Here is a 23430-nt window from a genome sequence, read left to right on the forward strand (position 1 = left end):
TATCATAACATACTTGCACTTGTGTTCTGTGCATCTACTTAGAAAGTCAAGGATCTCATGCACATTTTTAGCAGCTTTATCATTTTGCCTTTAAGGCGAGAATCTTTGTTTATTGATTCTGTAAAACTTTGATTCTATAAAACTCAGAAAATCAACCCTATCTGTTATAATTTTTTAATGATTTTTTAATGAGGGAAGTAATTGAGTTACTCTTGAAACTGATGTAAGTTTGAATATAGGGGGTAATTTTATGGTTTTGTACCCATATTTTCAACAAATATGAAGTCCTATGGGCCCATTGATCTCTACGTCCACAAAATTCCTCATGCATGTTCTTGTTGGAGAAAGCATTTCTTCGAGAGCAGAAATTCATAAGATTCACCATGTAGCTTTTGCATTTACCATATGTGGATATATGTGAAAAGATTTTCCATATTTTATGTTGCAAAGTAGATGAATTATTGTGATGATTTTATTACAGACACTTTCCAAACCCCACGAGCAGCTTCAACAGCCTGAAAGCCACCCTGAGGAGACAGAAGAAGAACTCTGCCAACAGCAGGCTATACAGGAGGATGAGGGGCCTCCCTGTCATAGCAACAAGAGCCACAGCAATGGCACCTATGAGAGACCAACAGGAGAACTTCAGCCAAACATTGTGCAGGTGAAACAGGAGCCCCCAGACAGCGATGATGAAATCCAATTCAAACAGAGCGATCCTGAGGAGAAGGCAACATTTTTCCACCAGGTAAGTAAAAAATTACATAATCTACTAATGTTCAAAAAGAAGCCAGAGAAAGTCAGCAGCCTGAGTAACTTCAGCACTTGCCAGTGTTGTCAGCAGCAGTGAGATGTATGGTCAAGAAGAGTGACACAGATTTTAAACTTATTGAATTGTATGGAGCTGTGTTTGTTAGTATCATATCTTCACACATACTTTTCCCCTCTTTTGGGGAGGTGTTAGAAGGATTAGCAGACTGATTATCAACCTGTTGAACCACACTATTAACACTCCTTTCATAGCCAACAAGTCATGGAGCAGGACTTGAACTTGTAGCTTCTGGCTTAGAGGCAGGGGCACGATCTTACTGAACTACAAGACCTCACAGTTATTAGAGTAAGCTACCTCAAAACACGTTGCATTGTTGAACCAAAATGAATTAGCATTCTTTGTAGGTGACATTTTGCAAAGTAATGATGTTGGCTATTTGCTGAAGGTAAGGCCCAAGGTCAGCCACATTTTGTATTACCTCAACCCTGAGGTTTCAGCATTGTGTTGAACACATGCACTAGACAGACAGTGAAGTGTGGTAGTGATGAGTGCAGAATAGGATATGGAAACAATTGTCACTCTAGACCAATGGTTAAACTATATTGACAACTGGTGTATAGCAGGATGTAAAGTTGTTCCATGGCTGGCAAAATTCACACATGTGTGCAACTCTCATGAATTACATGGACCTATTCCACTCAATTATATTTTTTTCTGAAACTTGATCCTACTGCAGTTGCCAATCTTCTAGCACATATTTCTGGAGAATTGATCATGTGACGCCTATCCATTTTACATCAATCATATTATAATATGATTGTTCGATCATATGATACTTACCCACAGTTTGCAAATATTACTGTATTTAATCTCACAAAGGTTGGTCCACAGTAGTTGAGTATCTTTGTTGACAGCCTTGCGCCACCTTGTGTGAGAGGTTTTGTGAACCAGGAGGCTTCTCGCAGTCGGAAAGATATACACAGGGGCAAACCACAGGCGAGAAGCCCCACTTGTCTCCCTGATTTCCAACAGTAGTATTGAATGGTTCTAAAGCATTTGATTTGAAAGTTAATACATCAATATTTGTACTTTGCTGATCATAATGGTTGTGATCTAACATTGAGCCAGAGTCGTTTGATGGCTAAACAAATTTGCTTACTTGCATTCGTTAAAACTGTCATGTTGAAGTCTAGTGAAGGAAAATGGGCTGAGTTGATTTCATACAGGTTAATTTAAAATATGAGGACCACTCATGAATATAGCAACATAGGAACATGGGACTTAGGAGCACGAGTAAGCCATTCGACCCCTCAAGCCTGCTGCGCCCTTCAATAGGATCATGGCTGATCTGGTTGTGATCTGAACTCCACTTTCCTGTCTGCCCCCCATAATCCTTAACTCCCTTGTCTATCAAAAATCTGTCTAACTATGCCCTGAATAAATTGAATGACCCAGCCTCCATTGCATTCTGGGGAAGAGAATTTCACAGACTAAAGACCCTCTGGAAGAAAAAATTTCTCCTCATCTCCATCTTAAAAGGGAGATACCTTATTGTTAAACTGTGCCCCCTAGTTCTTGCCTCCCCCATGAGTGGAAACATCATCCTTGTATCTGTCCTATCAAGTCCGCCGGGGATCTTATATGTTTATAGGATATATTTTATATTTATATTTTATATTCTATATGAATGAAGCATATTGTACTGTATTCTTAAATTTTCAAGTCCACCTGTTTCCTTTGGGGTTCATGTATTCATCCAAGCTAGAATAGGAAAGATCATGCTGTCGGCACACACTTTCCTTGGTTTAGGATAGCATGAGGTATGAAATTATTCTGTCAAAGAAGCAACATTTTGTTCTTTTCCCAGCATCCACAGCAGCAGAGAAACCACTGTATCCCTAATGCCATGCAAGTGCATTTGGGTGCTGCTAAAGTGACAGGGCCAATAGAACGGTGCTAGACTACCCTCTGTCCTCTGCCTGGAGCGTCAATGGAATTAACTACCTATTGTCTCTAATTACAAACAAAAACACAGGCATAATTTTAAAGCTATTTCTCTCTATTTTATCAGGAGAGCTTTTTCTGACAACAACGAATGACTTGTTAACTGAATAGTTCCTCAAAGTCCTGAAGATAGCCAATGTAACAGACTTTACTGAATCCTGCTGTGCCTCATAACCTTGCAGAAAATATAGCTGACATGAAAAATATGATAGCTATGTATAGTATTTTGATTTATAGAAATAAGCTTGTATTATAACTTATTAAAACTAGAGAAGAATGCAGAGGCACTTGTAAATGAGGGCAAGCATTCTGAATTCCTACATTGGAGCATAGAAAAGGATTGTTGTTGGAGTGTAGAACATAGGCCCAAATTTTTGCAAAGCTGGCAGGGCTGCCCACCTTAACCAAAATGGCGCCAGAGCCCAGAATGTGGAAGTCCCACCCTCCTGAATCCTGCACCCACCATTTTTGCCGGGGGTAGGGGGAGGGGGGGGAGGGGCGCAGGTGGGAATGAGGGCGGGACATATTTCACACATCCGCTCTTTACAGAGACAGCAGCACATTTAAAACTGCAACTGCCTTCAAATAAAAGCAGTTTTGGTTAGCCAGGTTTGTGGGCTTTACACATTTGAATGAAATGTCTAAACCTACTGGAGTTTTTTGGAGAGATCAAGTACCCCTTTGGGATCATTAAGAGTAGTCATGAAGGTGCATTAAAAAGTGGAGAATATCTGTTGAACTGTCATGCTGTCATCATTTAAATCCCCTGCCCTTTAAATTTTGAAAAAAAGAGTCAGCTTACAGTTTAAAAAAATTGGTGCTTGCAATTTCAATAGGTGTTTGGTGACATAAGCGAGAGTGTTATCATTATAACAATATTTCTGCTTGACTGCTTCCATAACCTATCATCATCACAGTGGGGAGCCTGTAAGTTCATAGTTTGATTGTCAGCCCCAAGCGGCTATAAAGAGACTAGCTGTCTTTGATGTGAGGCTATGGATACAATTGTTTGTGCTTATAAGGGATTAAGTACTTGAAGAGATTTAAATGTATGAATGGGCTTTTATCAATCAGAGTTTTTTTAATACAGTGATGCCTGTAATAGGTACTTCAAACTTTATTTTATTTCATCTCACCATGGATCCTGAAACCTGCCCATGGTAGCTACTTGGCGAGTTGGCATGGAGGGTATAAGGGCAAAGAGTGATAGGTGGGGTCTTGGGTTGGCATGAGTTGGCACTAAGTTGACATAGGGGCTATAAAGGGCCATGGGGATGAATAGGAGTTCATGGATTGGCATGGAGGATATGAGGGGCAATGTGGGGTGGTTATATTGGCGTAGGTTGGTATGGAAGGTATGACAGAGCGGGGCGGGTAGAGGGGCATAGGTTGGCATGGATGGGGCATGGGGAGTGTGTGTGGAAGAGGTGAGTGGGTGTGAGGGGTGAGGGCTAGAGGGTTTTTTTTTGTTGTATTCTTATTATTACAACAGGGGCGAAAATCCCAGAGCACCAAGGTGGGCCTTTTAAACAGCCCGCCTCGGCACTCGGCAACCCCTGTAGCCACCTCTGCACTGTTTCTGGGGGCTGCAGGCCCAACTCTAGTTAGCACCTGCTCCACTGGAAAAAAAATCCGGTGGGTCAGGACACTTTCTCCTGAGGCAGGTTTGCTAAGTTAGGAAATTTCCCGACTGTAACCGACTGAGGAGCGAAAATTCTGGCATCAGTATGGGGTAAGTTTGGGTAAAATTGCAGTTTACCTTGGATGGAACTCAAGACTGGTAAGAAAAACATTGGAGATGTCAAGCCTGGAGATGGCAAAAGAATGGATGAGAGCTCAACAGTGATGAGGATGAAGAACAGATATGGCTAGTGTTGCAGAGGTGAAAGTGGACAGTTATAGTAATGAATAGGATATTCGGCTTGAAACCTAGCTCAACTGAGAGTAATGTAGCACACCAGGGCTGCATACCATTTGAGGAGGGATGTGGGGGACTTTTGAGCTAGAATGCAGAGTTTTTGACTGGGATGGTCCTGATCCTACTGATTTTACGTTGGAGAAAGTTCTTGCTCACCTATGAATTGATATCCACTGGAGGTGGATTTCATCAACTTACATATAAAAGTTGGTCCTATTCTACGGGATGATTTTGCCAAAGCACAGGATGTAGATGATGAAAACAAGGGGACAAGGGGTAGAACCAGATTGTCAACCATTTTCTTCCAAGTTTAATTTTTTATTGAAAAACATTTTTCAAGATTCACCAAAGGTTAAAAAGACATGAGGCTCTGTGATCCAACTTTCTCAGTGGGGAACAGCACTCACAGGATGTACCATGCAGGAAATTGTAGGCATGCAGCTGATGATCTTGCATTCATTCATTTTAGTTGATAGATAATCATGAGCTGTGCTCTTGTGATTTTCGAAGCAGCAGTCCTTACAAGTGCTTCTCTCCTGTTATTGGATCACAGCATCAGTCCTTGAGCGAAGAGTTGAGAAAAACCAAGTGTTACAGCCACATGAGGAGGGGTAAAAATGACCCCCCTATTATACCACTCAAGTTTGACCGTAACAGGGTTTTTTTTGTAAATTTAGCAAGGATGAAGGCATTTACTCAGTGTCTGTGCTTAACCATTTATGTGCTGATTGCAAAGAAACTAGCCTGGCAGTCTTTCTTGTCTTTCTCAAAAACAAAAAGGGGTTCGTTTTTATCATGTTAAAAATCAACCCAGGTAAAGATATAAAAATATTCATAAAATGTAAATCCATGCCCAACCTTTGCAACACACTCACAGACACACACACACAAACATGCAAAAGCTATACAGTAGGGAGTTACTTTTTGTCCTAATTAAAATTCCATGCTAAAAAGTAAAAAAAAAATGAGAGTTCACTGTTTATGAGTCCTTGGCTGGTATCTGTGGCTGCAGCAGATTTTTTGTCATAGTATTCTTAAATGCAATTGCCGGAGACAATAGGCAGAATTGTCCATTCCCTCTGGTGTCAGGCATGTTTGGTGGCGTGAGTGGAAAATATGGCGAGAAGGCCAAAAATCAGTTTTATGGCATCGTGAAACCAGTTTGTGATCATCTGCTCAGCCCGTCGATGGCGGGCTGCATTCCCCATCATCAGACATCAGGAACCTCATTGTAATATATCAGCATATCATTAAAAGGCCAGCACGCCAGACTCATCCCCACCCCGTTGGATCATCCGTCCATGTTGGTGGGAGAACACGCCGGTGCAGGACACGTCTTGACAACTGTGACATGCAGAAGTTGGGACTTACTACCAGGGCCTTGCCCACATTGTGCACATCCGGGGAGCAGAAGATACTGGAGTCCGACAGCAACGGCACACTGGAGGAAGGTCCATGGCATGCTGGGTGGATTCTCATGGACATGGCTCTGCTGTGAAACAGCTCATAGAAGTTGGAAAGTCACCGTTGATGCTCACAACGGATAATGGTTGAGGGCTTGGGAGAGGAAGGGGAATCGGGGGGGTGAGGTTGGAAAGAAGGGAATGAAGGTGTGGGGGGGGGTGATGGTGAGTGACGTTGGGAGGAGGGAATGAAGGTGTCAGGAAGGGATGTGGTTGGGAGAGGGGAGTGAACGTGGCGGGGAGTGAGGTTGGGAGGGGGCAATGAAGGTATCAGGGGGTGAGGTTAGTGAGGGAATAAAGGTTTCGGGGGGAAGGTTGGGAGGGGGGTAAGGAGTACAGGGAGAGGAGGGGGTAACAGGGGAGATGATGGTAGCTAGGGGGGTGGGGGTTGAAGGTGTAAGGGAAGGAGTTCAGAGGGAGGAAGGAGTGAGGAGAGGGGAGGGTGTAAGGGAAGAAGTGCGGAGAGGGGAGGGAGTCTGTGGGGGGGGGAAGGTGTGTGGAGAGGGGAGGGAGTCTGTTGGGGGGAAGGTGTGCGGAGATGGGAGGGAGTCCAGGGAGAGGAAGGAGTGCGGAGAGGGGAGGGAGTAAGGATGGAGGAAGAAGTAAGGCTGGAGGAAGAAGTGAGGCTGGAGGAAGGAGTCATGAGGGGGAAGGACTAAGGTTTGCAGAAGAAGTAAGGGTGTCTGAGGGAGTCCGGAAGGGGAGGGACTAAGCGGGGGAAGTCCGGTGGTTGGGAGGACTAAAGTGGGGGGAAGGGGTTCTGGGGAAAAGGGCTTTGGGGGGGAAGGCATAGACTATTTTTTAAAAGGGGAGAGAATTCAGAAATCTGGAGTGCAAAGGGACTTGGGAGTCCTAGTCCAGGATTCTCTTAAGGTTAACTTACAGGTTGAGTCGGTAGTTAGGAAGGCAAATGCAATGTTGGCATTTATTTCGAGAGGACTAGAATATAAAAGCAGGGATGTGCTGCTGAGGCTTTATAAGGCTCTGGTCAGACCATATTTAGAATATTGTGAGCAATTTTGGGCCCCATATCTCAGGAAGGATGTGCTGGCCCTGGAGAGGGTCCAGAGGAGGTTCACAAGAATGATCCCAGGAATGAAAGTCTTAACATATCAGGAACGTTTGAAGACTCTGGGTCTATACTCGATGGAGTTTAGAAGGATGAGAGGGGATCTGATTGAAACTTACAGAATACTGAAAAGCCTGGATAGAGTGGACGTGGGGAAGATCTTTCCATTAGTAGGAGAGACTAGGACCCGAGGGCACAGCCTCAGAGTAAGAGGAAGACCTTTTAGAACAGAGATGAGGAGAAACTTCTTTAGCCAGAGAGTGGTGAATCTATGGAATTCATTGCCACAGAAAGCGGTGGAAGCCAGGTCATTGAGTGTATTTAAGACCATGATAGATAGGTTCTTGATTGGTAAGGGGATCAAAGGTTATGGGGAGAAGGCGGGAGAATGGGGTTGAGAAACCTATCAGCCATGATTGACTGGCGGAGCAGACTCGATGGGCCGAATGGCCACATTTCTGCTCCTATGTCTTATCGTCTTATGGTCTTAAGGGGACTGGACTGGGTACCACCAGATTGTGAACTCGAGCCTGCTCGAGATCTAGGACCCATCAAGGTGTATGTCTCTGCGCTGGTGGAGGGTGTGGATAAGCACTGTGACCGGTTTTCAAGGCTGCTTATTTCCAAATCGTCAATGGAGGCAGAGTCCTCTTGGCTGGAGATAAGGACACGGATGGAGGTGAGGGATTGGCTGGCTGAGGGTGCCAGTCGCTTGGCAGGGTTCCCTGTGGACCAAAGTAGAGATAATTAGTACATATCAGCAGTCAGAAGCAGGAGAGAGAGCACTCACATTTGCGTTGAGAGAGGGATGATGTGGTGCAAGATCATCACATGGGTGTTCGCTGTGGACCTCACCATCACTGCAGGCACAGGCCATGTCCTTACCAGTCTGTGCAATGGCACACTTCTCAAAGTGAGTGAGGGGCCTAATGTGGGCCACTCCACACCCGGCCTGGGACCTCTGCCTGCTGATGTGAGCCAGTTTCTCCTGCATGGAAACAGATGGAGAGAGTGTGCAGGACACATGGCACTGCATGGAATGTTTGTGTGGTGAGTGGCGTCGTGGATGGGAATGAGGATGCGAGTTTGAGAGGGTATGAGCCTGATGGAGATGTGAGGGTGTGTGTGAGAGTTAGTGGTGTTGTCCCCTGAGGTGTGAAATCCCTCTGGATGTGTGATGGGTTTGTGAGTGTGTGAGTTGAGAGTGATAAGACAGGTGACTTACCCTGGTGGAACAGATGAGACCATTTATCCTGTAGTGGCACTTGGTGGCTGTCTGCTTTTGTAGGGCATTGGCGCTGACCACCGCTGACCACTGCCGCCCATGCTGGATTGGTCATGCCGCTGCCCATCCTGCAGCCAGAGTGGGGGCAGAGGACATCTCGGCGGACCTCCATTGCATCCGGGGGATGCATCACTGAACCTGGGAGCTGCAGTCTTTTCGCCTTTTGGGGCCATGTCTTCTGTGCAGCAGTCCTGAGCTGGAAGCACTGAGAGGTGTGTGCGCAGCTGGACTTTAAATATGGCGCTCGGCGTGATGAAGCAGTGAGGTAATGGTGTGGCGAATGAGAGCCCGGCCACCATAGAAACGGTGTGTTTCCCAGGAATGCATAATTGATGCAGCAGGTTTGGGATGATACGACATGAATTTACCAAGGCTCCTTAGACAGCACCTTCCAAACCCACGACCACTACCACCTAAAAGGACAAAGGCAGCAGATAGATGGGAATACCACCACCTGGAGGTCCCCCTCCAAGTAACTCACCATCCTGACTTGGAAATATATCACCGTTCCTTCACTGTCACTGGCTCAAAATCTTGGAACTCGCTCCCTAACAGCACTGGGTGTACCTACACCACATGGACTGCAGCGGTTCAAGAAGGCAGTTCACCACCACCTTCTCAAGGGCAACTTGGAATAGGCAATAAATGCTGGCCCAGGCAATGAAGCTCACATCCCTTGAATGAATTAAAAAAAAGAAAAGCCACCATTGCTGCCGATGGTTTTTACCTGCCCAATACTGCACTTAGTGAAAACTGGGATAATTCTGCCCATTTTCTTTTTAAAAACGTGATCCGTATTTTCCAAAAGTTGATTACTTTTGCATCTGATGTTCCATTCGATGGCAATTCTCCCTCTGTGTGCTGGATTTCAAACTGTCATTAAGATAGGGTCTTGAAACTTGGGAGTGAAGTGGAGAAGAAGAGTATTACTACCTCATTGGCAGGTTTCTTTCAGACTAGTGCTTCACAGCTTGCATGTTGTAATAAAAGACATTTCAAAAATGGTTATTCTAATACATGACCTCTCCGCCCATAATGACTTCAGAAGGTATTTGCTTAGCTCATGTCTGACAGGCCATGGCGATTATTTTAGGGCTGAGGTGATTAAATTCTGTAATGTCCCAGCTATTAACTCTTGAATGATCCATTTTCCATCTTGATGCGATAGGAAGAACACCTTTCCATATAGTTATTGTCCTGGTCGACATTTTCTCTCCGCTTGAGAGGTAACTTTATAGAAATGCAAATGTAAGGTCCAGTAGAGTTTCAGTACATCTTTTGAAGTAATTCTTGACATCAGCTGGTGTGAAATTCCATAGGAGGATGTCTGGGTATGTCTTAATTATGTTCCACACTGGAACCTTCCAGAAAACTGGAAATACAAAAAACTGTAATACTAGACATCAGGTAACTTGTGGCAGCCATCTAAGGTCAATTTCCTTGTGTGCTTTTTAAAAGTCCTTTTTAAATTGTTCAATATATGTTTGACCAGCCGATGAAATTAAAGATTAATATCACTCATGCACAAGTCACATCAGAGTGGTTGGGTACCAACATTTTTGGACAGAGTTAGGATACTAATAAGCTCAATTTATTAAACTTCTTTCTGTTTAAATTAACTGCGTAAAAAGAAATGGAATTTGCACGAACAGTCCCTTTGGGGATCACTCCATCTCAATGCCCCAAAAATATGGCAAGTAAGTGCATGCGCTGTGTCCACTGCCCTTCTGTGTTACCCCAATATTTAAAAGTTGAGTACGAATGCGGTTAGCCTTGTTAGATCTGTGCTATGTAAAATTGAAACCAAAAACCTTTATATTTGGTAGCTGTTTATGGATATTAAAGTTTACCTGGGGGAGAATTTTTAGCTTGGTGGGCAGGCGCATGCCCAACATGACCGAACGTAAAATGACACGCGATGACGTCGGGCCAGCGTCCTGACGTCATCGCGCACTTGTGCGATATTTTGGTTGGCGCGTGTGTGCCAGAATCGGCAGCATAGGCAATATGGCCTATTAAGGCCATTAAAAAGTTAATTAAAATAAATTTTTCACTGCCCATCCAACCTTCCAGTTGGCGGGCAGGCAAAAAGGCCATGCCATTGCATTTTTTAGGAAACCCCATCCACGGGCGGGATGAAGTTTCCAACAGCAAATATAAATAAAATAAAAGTTTCAAAATTGAACTAATAGCATGTCCCTGCTCATGGACATGTTTCATAACATTTTAAAAATCTTTTAATTTTTATTTTGAAAAATGTTCATCTCCTTGAGGCAGCTCTGTGCTTCTGGGAGATTTTCAAGCGCGCACCCGCACGCATGTGTGAAGTTTGCCCTTGCCCTCCTCCACCCCTCCCCCCCACACAGGCAGCACTGAGCACTTGTGCCAGCGTGAAATCGCACTCCGGCCCTGATTCCCCACCACCCCCGCCTGCCCCTGCCGAGCCAGCCCAATGAGGGAAAAATTCTCCTCCTGGAAAATTGCCAGATAAAAGCTCATTATCATGTACATTTTCTGAAATGCAGAAAAATCCCAGTAGAAGCAAAAATACTTCCACAGGTGTTACTTTGCATACAAAAATGATGTTATAAACCACATTAAACTGGTTTCTTTCTTTTCCATTATAAATGTCATATAGAAATGATCAATATTTTCAATTGTGAGTGTGACAATAATGCTTGATAATTTATTTGGCCAATTCCTCTCATAATATCAAATATTTATACTATTGATCATGTTGTGATGAAAGCTGAGATTTCAATCTTTATTTCTAGTATTTATTTTTACCTTACAATTAAAACATATTCTTGTTTCAAATTAATATCTGAGTTATGTTTTGGGGATTTTATGTTAGATAGTTTCTTGGGTTCAGCATTGCCAGCCATTTCTGTTAGGAAAATTTGAATCCCTTCAGGACTGCAAATTTTTCTGCCAGTCTCTGGGTAAACTAGGGGTCAAATCAGAAGACCTATACTCTGTTGGCTTACTTCAAACATAGTGATGAGAAGAAATCCAATGTAATAGAACTACAATGCTGGCTGTTAGTTTTCAGTTTTGGCAAACTGCTCGAGCAAATTGGAACTGGTATTGTCCACAGAAAATGTCATATCTTGAAATTGTACAAAACGGACCTACCTGTTTCATCCAAAAGGTTGCTTGTCAGAGACTGTAAGAGTTCCAAAGAGTATATTAATTCCTTCAAAAGTGCTTTCAGTTCTCCTGTTTTAGATAAACTTCGGTTTATTTTTGCCCCTCTGTGCCATTTTGTTCGCACATAAGCGTACTTAAGTCTTTTTTTAATCCCACATATGTTGTTCTGGGGATGAAGGTGCCATGATGAATAGGATGAATAGCTCTCGTGGGCAGAATTTTGCCCTTGGCGTGCGGGATCAGTGGGGACGGTCGGGAAGATGGGGCAGAATCTTCAGCTCGACGGTCGGTGCGCGCCCACAGACCGAATTATCGCACAACTAAGCGTTGACGGTGGCACGCTCGGCCAACGTCAACGCACGTCATTTCACGCTCGGTCGGGTCGGGTGCGCACCCACCAGCTGAGCTGAAGATTCTGCCCCATCTTCTCCCCATAAACAATTTACCATGAATAGGGGTAATTGTTACACCTGTGTCTGCTATTCTATACAAGGTAGTGGATAAAGATACAAGTTTTTTTCATAAAAATGCAAGTCTACTGATAGAAACTGCTATCTAGTTGTGAACATAAGAGCAAGTGTTTGAAGAAAGCCTGAATTGTGATGCTTTACACGCCCACTGTAGCAACTTTTGAGCTTGGTAAATCATCCAAGAGACAAATCTGTTCGTAACTCAGTGTGTTTTTTATCTTCAGCATCACATTACTGCATCCCTAACCAATTGAATTAGTGCTTTATTAAAGTTGTAACACGAATGCTAAGGATGCCTGAAATATGTCCGACCCAAAATTGGCTCGGGCTATTTTTCCTAACCCTCAACCCTAACCTTAGCAGGAGCCTTAAACAGGGATTAGATCTCTTACATGTGTAAATAAGGGTTCTAACATCTGTTCTAACTACCCTACCAAAATTGATGTGCAATGAGCAAGGTAGGAATCTTTAGCTCCAGCGGTGGCCTGAACAAATGGTCTTCTTGGCTCTATGCTAAATGATTATTTAACCATCTTTTCCATTCCCATATTTAGGCCAGGGCTGGTAAATGATAATAAGGCAAATTGAAGGTTGATGCCCTCAATAGAGATGAGAGAGTGGCCTCTTGTCAAAGTCAATGCGGCTTACCTCAAACACTTGCCATGGAAAGAGATAGTTTATCGTGTTCTCGTCCCAGTAAAGTTTAATGCGGTGCCACCAAAGTGCATATGTTTGAATAAGCCCAGATTTGACATTGGGATTTATACTCATCCTGGAACTTATGACATATCATTAAAGCTTTTTTTTCTTTGACAAGACCTGCCCTATACGTCCACCAGAGGAATGTCTTGTCAGGGTAGCTGAAGGAATTATAGCAGTGAACTCTATATGAGGATTATGCTAGGCACGTCAGAAAGATGAAACGCTAGTGCAGGTATTGGTATTTAATTCAATGAATTTGTCAAACAGAAACTGACAGTGTTCTTAGAGTTTCTTATTTCTTTATATTATGCAGTCATTTCTGAAAGGGAAAATTATAACCCAAAAATGTGTGCTATGTTATTATTACTCAAACCACAGACAACTATACACCGAGATATTTGCGTGCAGTAAATATTTCAAATTCTGGGCCAGTCTTTCTGTTTTTCAAATCTGAAAATATGCGTGCTTCAGCACAGCACAGCAACGATGAGCTATTGTGAAAGCATGCTTGAGTGGAAAATTAAGTGTCACAGTAGAACCAAGCCATTTTCTGCTAAAGATAATTTACAGTTGAGATTTATTGAATATTAATTAATATGCCTGACTTTCAAAAGGTAGAACACAACCAACCTCTTACTTCATTTTTTAATTAATAATGCTAATACTATATTTAACAAAATAAATTTCCTTTAAAAATGTGTAATGTAGTGTGGAATTTTATGGGGCCGTAAAATTCCAACCGTAGCTTACTGTTTTAATATTGAAGCAACAGAGGAAGCATTTAATACAAACTTGAATACTTAAGCAAAGTAGAGGCGCAGTAACATAAATGAACTTTTCTTATATGCACTTTTCCCTACCATTTTCTCTATCTTCTCAAAGAGCTGATTCATAATGTGATACAGTTCCATAGGTGTCAATCATTCTTTGGTATGTGTTAAGTGGCCACTGTTCATATGTGAGCTCAGGTAGTGAGATTCAACAGGTTTTTGATCATGGAAAGCATTAAAGTTAAGCTAGACCATGTCTTCATTTGATAAAGAAAGAAATACTTGCATTTACCTTTCATGACCTCAGGATATCCCAAAACACATTACAGCTAATTAAGTACTTTAAAATGCAGTCACTGTTGTAATGTTGAAATCACATTCAGTCATACAATTTTTCCAACCAGTTATAAGAATTCAAACTTCAGCAGATTTTTACCCCTTTCTAGCCTAAGGGAATCCTCTTTTCCAACCCAGCTGAGATAAGCTAAATCAGCATGCATCAAGGATTGAACCTGCAACATTCCTGGTCGGTGCTGGTAGTCTGGTTACATAGCTGACATCAAGTTCTGGATGACCAAGAATTTTCTTTAAATTATCACCAGTACAACAAAGGTCATGCTGTTCGGCTTTTGTCAAATAGTCTTCCTTAGTTCGCCATCTCCAGCATTCTCCCTGATGGCCTGCTCAGGCTTAATATGCCAGTGTGCTGTTCAACTCTGATCTGAGCTTCAAAACCAACATTCCAGACACTACCTAGAAGACCTATCTCCAACTCTGCAACATTGCCAGCCTCTGTCCCATGTTACCCCTATTGTCTTTAAAAATTCTATCCATGTCTTTATAACCTTCATTCTTGATTACGCAAATGCTTTCTGTGCAGGCTTTATAAGTTCAGCCCCTCACAAATTGCATTTATCTGCAAGTCGCTCGCTAGCTCTTAGCTCTGCAACTTCATTAATCAGCCCTGATCTGTTCTGATTCTGGCTGCCTTTTTCCTTCCTCTGCTTTGGTGCTACCTTCAGTTGCATGGCCTTCAGCCATTTTGGTTCCACTCTCTGAAATGTTCTCCAATCTCTCTTTCCTCCTTTAAACAAGTCTTCAAAACCAACCTCAGATCTTCTACCTCTGCTGCTCAGTGTCTGATTATTTTCACTTCTAATATTTTATTAAAAGTGATATAAAAATGCAGTTTGTTGTCATGCCATTCGGTTACATGCCGGACCGGCTATTTGCAAGCTAAACTACTGGAAAAAACACGTTTAGTCATAAGCACAAAAAATATCAACGTTCATAAAACTTGTATTGTCCAGAAGACAAATAATTAGAGGAAATTGCAGGGTGAACAGTTGGTGATTTTGTGCCTTTTTACTGTCAATTAGATATGAAAAATTGTGCAGCTGAAATGGAGAGTTGTTAAAGTGAAACTTGACCAAGCTCCTAATGCAGTGCTTTAGCAATGGGATTATTCCACACAGCTAAGCAGGAAATACCTTGTAGAAACAGGAAGTAAAAATGATTCATGCAGTGGTGAATGAAGGAAATCCAAGACATGGAAGACTAGAGAGTAGGGAATAATGCTGCACTTTGAGAGTTTTACTCAGCAATAGCAGGAATGTATTTCTTTGAAAAAGGTTGAGTTAGGAAATTGTTCTGAAGCTTACCAAATAAGGCATGGATATGGTTTAATGTTTTCATTGTGCTGAAATACCTTATGGACAACATTTTCCCCCCCGCTGGGGGGATGTGCTGGAGTGGGCGTGGGTGGGGTTCCCGTGCAGCGCCCCCCGGTCAAGGGCGCTCTGCCATTTTATGTGGGCGGGCCAATTATTAAGGCCCGCCCAGCGTGACATGCGCCAGGAAGCACTCTGCGCTCCCTGTGCGGAGGGGGGGATTCCCTGAGCTGGCAGTGCGCTCTTTCGCGCATGCGCACGAAAAAGTGCACAGATCTCCCTGAGTGCTGCTTCAGGGAGATCGGCTCAGACTTGAAACTTTAAATAAAGATGAGGAAAAAATTTCGCTGCCATGTCCCCTCATGTGACATATGAGTTGTGACATGTCCATAACTTTTATTTTAGCACACTCTGAAATTTTAAAATCCCTCGTGAAACCTCATCCCACCCATGGATGAGGTTTCATGCTTTTTCAGAAGCCCGCCAGGTCTCCCAGCCTGCCCGTCCAACCTTAAGGTTGGACGGGCAGGTGCACTAATGACTTCAATTACTTTTTTAATGGCCTTAATAGGCTGTTGACAGGTCGGCGGGTGTGCATCCGACTTGGCTGAGCCCTCGCCGACCCGAAATGTAAATGACGCGGGGTGACATCAGGAGTTCCACCCAATGTCACACTGCATCATTTTACGCGTTGGCAAGTGGGCCCTGTCCCCACTCGCCAACCAGAAAATGCAGCCCTATAAGTAATAAGGTTGCAGGTTATATTTGGCATATTTACAAAAAATAATGAACATGAACCGTACGCTCTTGAACTCTTATAAATCTAGGTATCCAGAGGTCCAATGGAAATCTGCTTCAGATATCGTACATTTGTGTTTATTTTGTGTTTTATGTTTTTAGGGAGGTTGACTGAACTTGAAATCAAATGTGAAAGAAACCTTTCTTTCCAAAGAGAAATTTACCTTTCCTCACATTATTGCTATATGGTCATTCTGGAGGATCAGATAGCATAGGCTGTGAATATTCTGAATATGCTACCCCCATTATAGCATGTGTGCAGGATGAGTATCCGTGTCTTCCTCCCCTAAAAGAGAAAGAACTGTGCATGCATATCATCTTACTGCAGAGCTGTGATGCATTGCATTGTTGAACATTTAGTGAACATTAGGGCCTGAATTTTTGCAATGCCAGAGAGCATCTCCATTGTTGCCAGAATGGTGGAAGACATCAAAATGTGGAAGTCCTGCCCCCAAACACAGCAACTACCATTTTCATGGGGGCAGGTTGCGTGCACGTTTTGTGGGAGAAGCTGCCCATATATATCAGCAGCTGCTCCGCTCATGTCTGATTTTGTGACCGAGCTGTGTGAAACATGACATATGCAGATTAGACCTGGTAGGAGCAGGTCTGAACTTCATGGATTTGTTTGGATAGGTAGGGTACCCTTTTGAAAAGGTGCAGGAACCCCTTAGTAATTTACTCTAAAGTTGTATTAACTGCTCCAGAAGTGGCAAATATTCAATAGCAACTGTCTGGCTTTAACCCAAGCGGGTGGGGCTGCTGGAATTGGCAGAGCAAATTTTTTTTTGTCCCTGTTGACTAGTGCACCCAGATGGCAGGAAGAACTTTGTGCTTGAGAAGGGCACATTGCACTTTGTGCCAAGGAATGTACAAGATGGGCATGACACCTTCACACATAGGCGCCATAGAAGCAAGTCAATGCGAGCAGACGGAGGCCAGAGGGAGGGCACAAGGTCATGAGTAAGAGGCAGCACCATGCACGCCAGGAAAAAGGAGGAGGAGAGGGAAGACAACCAGGTATTACCCTGTGGGAAGGGTCTGCTGACCTCAGACATCAGACCTCAATAGCCATGAACTGGTCCCTGACATATGTCACATGGTCCAGCAACAACTTGAACCACACTCTTTTGACCCCCAGGCCCTACCAGTGCCTGTAAAAGTGGCTCTCAATTTATATGTCTTAGGCTCTTTCCAGGTCTCAGCAGGAGATCTGTCTGGTATAAGCTAGCCACCAACACACAATGCAATGACTGATGCCCTGTTTGCTCGTTTAGGGGAGCACGTTAATTTCCGTTCCGAAGAAGAGCCATAGTAGACTCAAAACGTTAATTCTGCTTCTCTCTCCACAAATGCTGCCTGCTGAGTTTTTCCAGCACTTTGTGTTTTTATTTCAGATCTCCAGTATTTGCAGTATTTTGCTTTTACCTTAATTTCCTTGTTGATTTAGCATCTTAGGCGCAGAAAGCCATGGTGTTTGCCCAAGTGGCAGGCTTCCCTCAGGTGCAGGATGTTATTGGTTGCATCCGCTTCATCATAAAGGCTCCAATCCATAATTTGGACACCTTCATCAACTGATGATCCTTCCACTCTCTCAATGTCCAGGTAGTTTGTGACCACAACAAGGTTTTTCTTCAAGTCGGTGCAAGGTTCCCTGGCAACTGCCGCGGCTCCTTCATGCTAAGGAGTTCCCAACTCCCTTAGCTATTGCAGCTACCTTCACAGATCTGTAGTTGGCTTCTAGCAGATAAGAACTTGGCTAATGACCCCCTTTAGAAACCCTCAAACTGAGCCAGAACGCAACTACAACAACAGCCATGTTGTCACAAGGAGTACAATCGAGCAGGCCATTGGTTTCTTAAAGTGTGCTTCAGGCGCCTCAATCGCTCAGGTGGAGCTCTGCAATATGCCTCAGCAAGGGTATCAGGAATAGTAATGGTGTGTTGCATGCTGCACAACATTGCACAACAGAAGGGCCAACAACTCAAAGAGGAAGATGCCATGGCCAGAACTCCAACCTCTGAGGAGGAGGAGGAAGCCCCTCTCCAATCTGATGATTATGAAATAGAGGAGGATGAGGAGGCCGCCAATAACAGAGCAGCTGGCAGGCATGGCCATGTAGCTAGGGCTGATTTTATGCCGGAGGGGCTCATCACCAGACGTGCCCCTATGCAAAATAGATTTACATAGGGTCCTCCAAAATCACCCTTGCCATCACTGGTTTTTCCTTCTGGGTGGTGAGCAACTTCCAACTAAAGAACTTTTTACATGGAAGCTGTACTTATTCAGGGGAATGCCCATCCCCAACAAGAGAGAAAAACAACATCAATGAATTTGATTCACAGTCACATTAAATTGGATGCAACCCTCACCATCATAACCATGGGCCTCAACATATTGCAAAGAGGTCCTTCACAGCCTGGCCCCCTCACATAAACACCAGTGCCTGTAAATGAGGTGCTAAACCCTGTGCATACTCAAACCATGACCACAATGCTAAGAGTGCCAGTAGGACTTAAGACTTTACACCTTTGACAGGATTGTATGTGCCAACATACATGCCGATATAGCAGAATGAGGCCAGAACTGTGCTCTTTGAATCAATTTGTGCAGCATCCATTTCAGCCAATGGTCCAGTTTCTGAGGTGGGCGCCATATGTAACATTCCAGGCTTCCATAAACCTCTGCTTCCCTCACAAAACACATCCTCTGCTAACTGGAATACAAAGGCATCCAAAGTAGTGGGGACAGCAGATGAGTAATATTCCCTGGAGCATACATGGCATCTTGAGCTACGCTGCCTACACCTAGGCCAATGCATATCACTGATTTGCGGATGAGTGCCTTGCATCCAGCATTCATGTTTGAGATGCACCTGCAACCCAGCAGCTATTCATGGAGTCTGATCATTGAGCCTCACTTAAAGTCAAGCATGGATAGACAATGATACAAGGAGCATCCCTGTCCTTGAGCCTTTGAACACTGCAACGTTATATGAAGGACCAGAGAATGAAGAAGCCTTCCACTGTCTCACAAATCTGGCCGCGCCTTTGGTCCTGATGACATCAATGTGAGATCAACTGCAGCATGCCACCTGCGGTGTGACTGGTAAGAACGTCCTTCATTATGGGCAGAATTTTACGTCCCGCGGGCTGGCGTGCGCCCGACCTGATTGGGCGTAAAACAGCGGGTGATGATATCGGGTGAGTGTCCCGACGTCATCGAGCACTCTCGCGATATTTCAGTCTGTGGGCATCAGCAGGTGCCGGAGCCATGCCCGCCATTAATTAAAAGGCCACATAAGGCCATTAAAAAGCCAATTGACGCCAATTTTTTGTTGCCTGTGTGATTTTGCGCTCGTCACACGGGCAAAACAGGCAGGCAGCCAGACGACATTTTCAAAAACCTCATCCACAGGTGGGATAAAAAGGACAAGCAGCATTGCCAGTGTCAGTAGTAGCTTGCTGCTAGTGACTTATTGGTACTTGGCAGCTTCATCTCTGTTTGGGGCTTCATTCTTAGCATTTCCAGGCTTCATTTCAGGACTTTTTGGTGTCTCCAAGGCCCTCGGAGAATTCAGACCGTGTGGACCCTTCCAGGTAATAGACAGCCTTCGCTTTCCCTGGTAATGGGGATCGTGGTCTCCACTGGAGGCACCTCCTCTGAGGAGGAAGAGAGGAACAGAAGGGAGAGGAGGCCAGGTGTCCCAATGCAACTTCCAGGGGAGGGACCTATGGGAGGAGAGGCGCAGGCACAAGGGTCACAGGGCCTGCAGGAAGTCCAAGACAGAAGGGGCCGCAGAAGACGCCACTGTCCTGCTGTCAGGGTTTACAGGCAGCGATGCAGCTACCTCAATATGTCTGAGGTGCAATGCCGAAGGAGGTTCCACCTCTCAAAGGAGACAGTGACCCCCATTTGTCAGATGATTGGGCCTGAGGTCAGATCCAACTGTGTGGTGGACACCCCATGCCAGTGGCTCTGAAGGTCACAGTGGCCCTTCGACGTCAAGGGTGGCCCTTTGGGGTCCACAGGGCAATTGTTGGTGAACCTAAAAAGGGAGAACAAGGACATGTCATTAGTTAAAGTCACCACATTGTCACTGTGCATGCCAGGCACATGAGTGAGACAATGGAAATCTGCATCAAGGTGCCATTGTCTTTCAATGATCCATGTGGGCTCCAGGTTTGAGGCTCCCATCAATGAAGAGACTACACCAGAAAAGCTGAAACTCTCACCTCTGTGCACTGCACTCTTACCTTCGCCTGGCACCCCCACCTCTCCATGCCTGATTGCATGGGAAGTGTGCTGGCTCTCCAGCTCTAGGGCGTCCTGCTCGAACCTGCTGGGCAGCAGGGGGTTGGGTGGGCCTCTGCTGTGCATGGCCTCTCTGCTTGCTTATAGCTCGTCTTCTCCTGAAAGGACAGAGGAGCATTGATTAGTCCACTCTCTACCTGCAGCACCATTGCAACCTGGCCTACCCCACCTGAGGAATACCTTGTAGGGCACATCCAAATTGTGGCCCTCGAGCCGCAAGGCACTCAGTGGAAGCAGCCAGGGCTCACCCCCTTGGCCAGCTCCAGCGTCATTGACAATTGGCACTCAGACTCTAACACCCCTGAGGTCCACAGGAGGATGGCTACACCTTAACACTTCAGCACACTGACCCATGCCAACACAGCGCTCACCCTTCCTGAGCACAGCAGGTCATTGAACCGCTTTCAGAACAGCACCCATGTGCGCCGCACCATGTCAAGACTGCTCACTGGCGCGGCCCTCCTTGTCCAATGCCCTTTTGGTGAGGTGCGTTGGTCTCCTCCTCCCATCTCTAGGGCAAGGGTGTCCCTCCTAGCAGCCACATCCTCCAGGAGGGCCGCGAGGCACTCATCCAAAAAGCCGGGGGCCGAGTGCCCACCCGACCTGCCCTACCGCCTGGCGTCTCCAACTGCACTTGACTCCATCACTTGAGTTTGCTAACACAGAACAGACATTCTTCCATTGCAGCCTTCAAGGATCTGCTTGGGCTGTTTTTAAACCGGCATCCGGGTTGCCATTGGACCCAGCGGACAACAGGCACCCACCCCAACTTGGCCCTTCCCGACCAGTGACGAGCCGTAATTGGCCCACCTGCGTGAAATCGTGGCTGGGGGCCAATCATTTCCCGGCTGCTCCCTGGCCTGCCCACCGACCTCAAAATCCTGTCCTATGTTAACAATCTTGTTGAGTTTTGTCATGTACAAAAACACACCGAGGCATCTACGACTGTGTGTACATATATTCAAAAAGTGCTCAGTTGTGATGTTTACAAATTAAAAAGTGTAACCAAATGCTCTGCATGCGACAGCACCCTGCACTCACGCACACTCCAACTAAGTTCCCTCTGTGTTGCCTCAGAGGAGGTGGAGGCAGGCTACTCACTTCTTGGTCTCTATGGAAATGAGAAGCATTGTTGCTGGCCTCTCCATGCAGGCACCCATTGGGGACCTGCTTCAGACTGCAACCTCTGCATCTCTGCATTGGCAGCCATAGTCACTGGCAACTGCAGAACAGATGAGGTCTCTGGCGGATGGGCTGGGGAGGTGGGAGAAGAAGAGGGTACTGAGAAGCTCTCAGTATCTTCATCCTCCTCAGTGATCTCCACAGCCCCAATTGATCTTCAATGGGATCGATAGGGCTGGCTGCTGGTGTGCAGCAGTCATCCATTTCAGCAAACATTGGGCCAACAGTGGACTGGCCTGTTAAGGGTACGCAGCTCCTCATGTATTCCGTGGATGTCAGTGCAACTCTGAGCAGACTGATCCAGGATACTGAGGGAGGCTTTCACCCTTTCCTAGCTGAGACCCTGCTCGTGCATTGACTCCAAGTGTCGCTGCATGTGTCTCTCCATGAGATTGGCCAATCTCTCATAGTTGGAGCTCAAGCGATTGAGCCACCTGGACAATGTCGAGCTCATGATGGCGATGGACTCCTCCATTTCCAGTCCACTGCCTCAGGGAACTCCACCAGATGCCCACACATCTGCTGCTGATTATCTAAATACTGTTCCCCAAAAGGTGATTCCTGAGAATCCACATTCCTGCTCAGTGGGGCATCATTGTGACCTACCTCCCTCCTCCGAGGGGACTGTGGACAGATGTCTCTGACTCTAACACCTCCTCCTGCACTCTGGTGCAGTGCCCTTCACCTTATGCCACTGACTCCACATGCGCGCTACACCTCTCTGATGTGCTGGTATCTGAGTTGGTGGAGTGTAGGCTAGTCAGATGTGACGCTGCCTCTTCAGACATATCCTCCTCCTCTTGATGCCCAAGGATGATCTGGCCCAGGGGGGACTGAGGGGTGGCGATGAGGGAGCAGAGCTGAGAGAGCTTGTATGAGACACAAACTGAGTTATTTAAGTGTAGCCCTTCACATTGTGAAGGCACACTCTGATGCATGCCATTCCGCGCTGCACTTATGATACAACCTCATCCTTGTACTCCCTCCCATGCCAATGTCCTCTTGTGCTCAGTGAACTCACATTATAACCTCCACCATTACCACCATGTTCCAAGATGATTTTAACACGGCCTTTATCATCTGCTACTGGCAATTCACCATCACCAACAGACAGCTGCTCTGGCAATCTATGGCCATCTGTTCCACCGATCTAATCTGTTGCAACCAGTCTGAACCACCCCCAGTCTGGGCCATCTCTTTGGCATTCTTCACCCTCTTTAACTGCAAAGGCAGCTTGAATTCATGTTCGATATAAAGTGCATGCAGGGATTATTCTCTGTAATAAATTGTTCATTCACATCAGATGAGTCCGCATCACATTGCTCATTCACATCTGTTCTGTGCGCACCTGCATGAATGGCTTACATGTACAAGCCTCAATGCTGAAGCAGAGCCATGTGCCAGATCTCGCACCTTAGCTGCAGCAAGCAGATTTGACCCCTCACTTGGACCTCCGTGTGGACGAACAAAGCTATTCAGCTTGCTGGAATGCAGCAGGTCATTGAATCTTTTCCAGCACTGTATCCAAGAGCTCACCACAGCAGAAATTTCAAGCCAGGCCTTCTTTGTGGTGGCTGGAGGATTGCGCTGGCCAGCAGAGTACAGCACTCTCTCCTCTTCTACACCTCGGCAACTAATATTTGGGGGTCCTGATCTGTGCACTGTGGAGCAGCTGGACCCATTCCTTCCCCACAGTGTCCTCTGCGTGATATTTTAGCAGGGCAATTGTAAGGCAAAAGGATCGTGAGCCATGCATCTTAAAATGCTCTCATTGACTTTCGTATGTTTACACCCACTAATCATTTTCAGCATGTGATCAATGAGTACTGTTAAAGTGTGGTGGAGGAAATAACTCTGCACAAA

General features: G+C 45.3%; 1 protein-coding gene across 2 annotated transcripts in view; it reads left to right on the top strand.

Annotated features, from left to right (window-relative positions):
• The window catches only part of LOC144678862 (histone deacetylase 9-like), a 635070-nt gene that overhangs the window by 310399 nt on the left and 301241 nt on the right, over positions 1-23430 (top strand). For both annotated transcript variants that reach the window (XM_078538855.1, XM_078538856.1), the window contains exon 11: positions 482-748. In XM_078538855.1, the coding sequence (XP_078394981.1) occupies positions 482-748 (267 nt within the window). The remainder of the gene's footprint in view (positions 1-481; positions 749-23430) is intronic.

This window comes from Cetorhinus maximus, chromosome 3 (genome assembly GCF_964194155.1).
Source record: "Cetorhinus maximus chromosome 3, sCetMax3.hap1.1, whole genome shotgun sequence".
Taxonomy (NCBI): domain Eukaryota; kingdom Metazoa; phylum Chordata; class Chondrichthyes; order Lamniformes; family Cetorhinidae; genus Cetorhinus; species Cetorhinus maximus.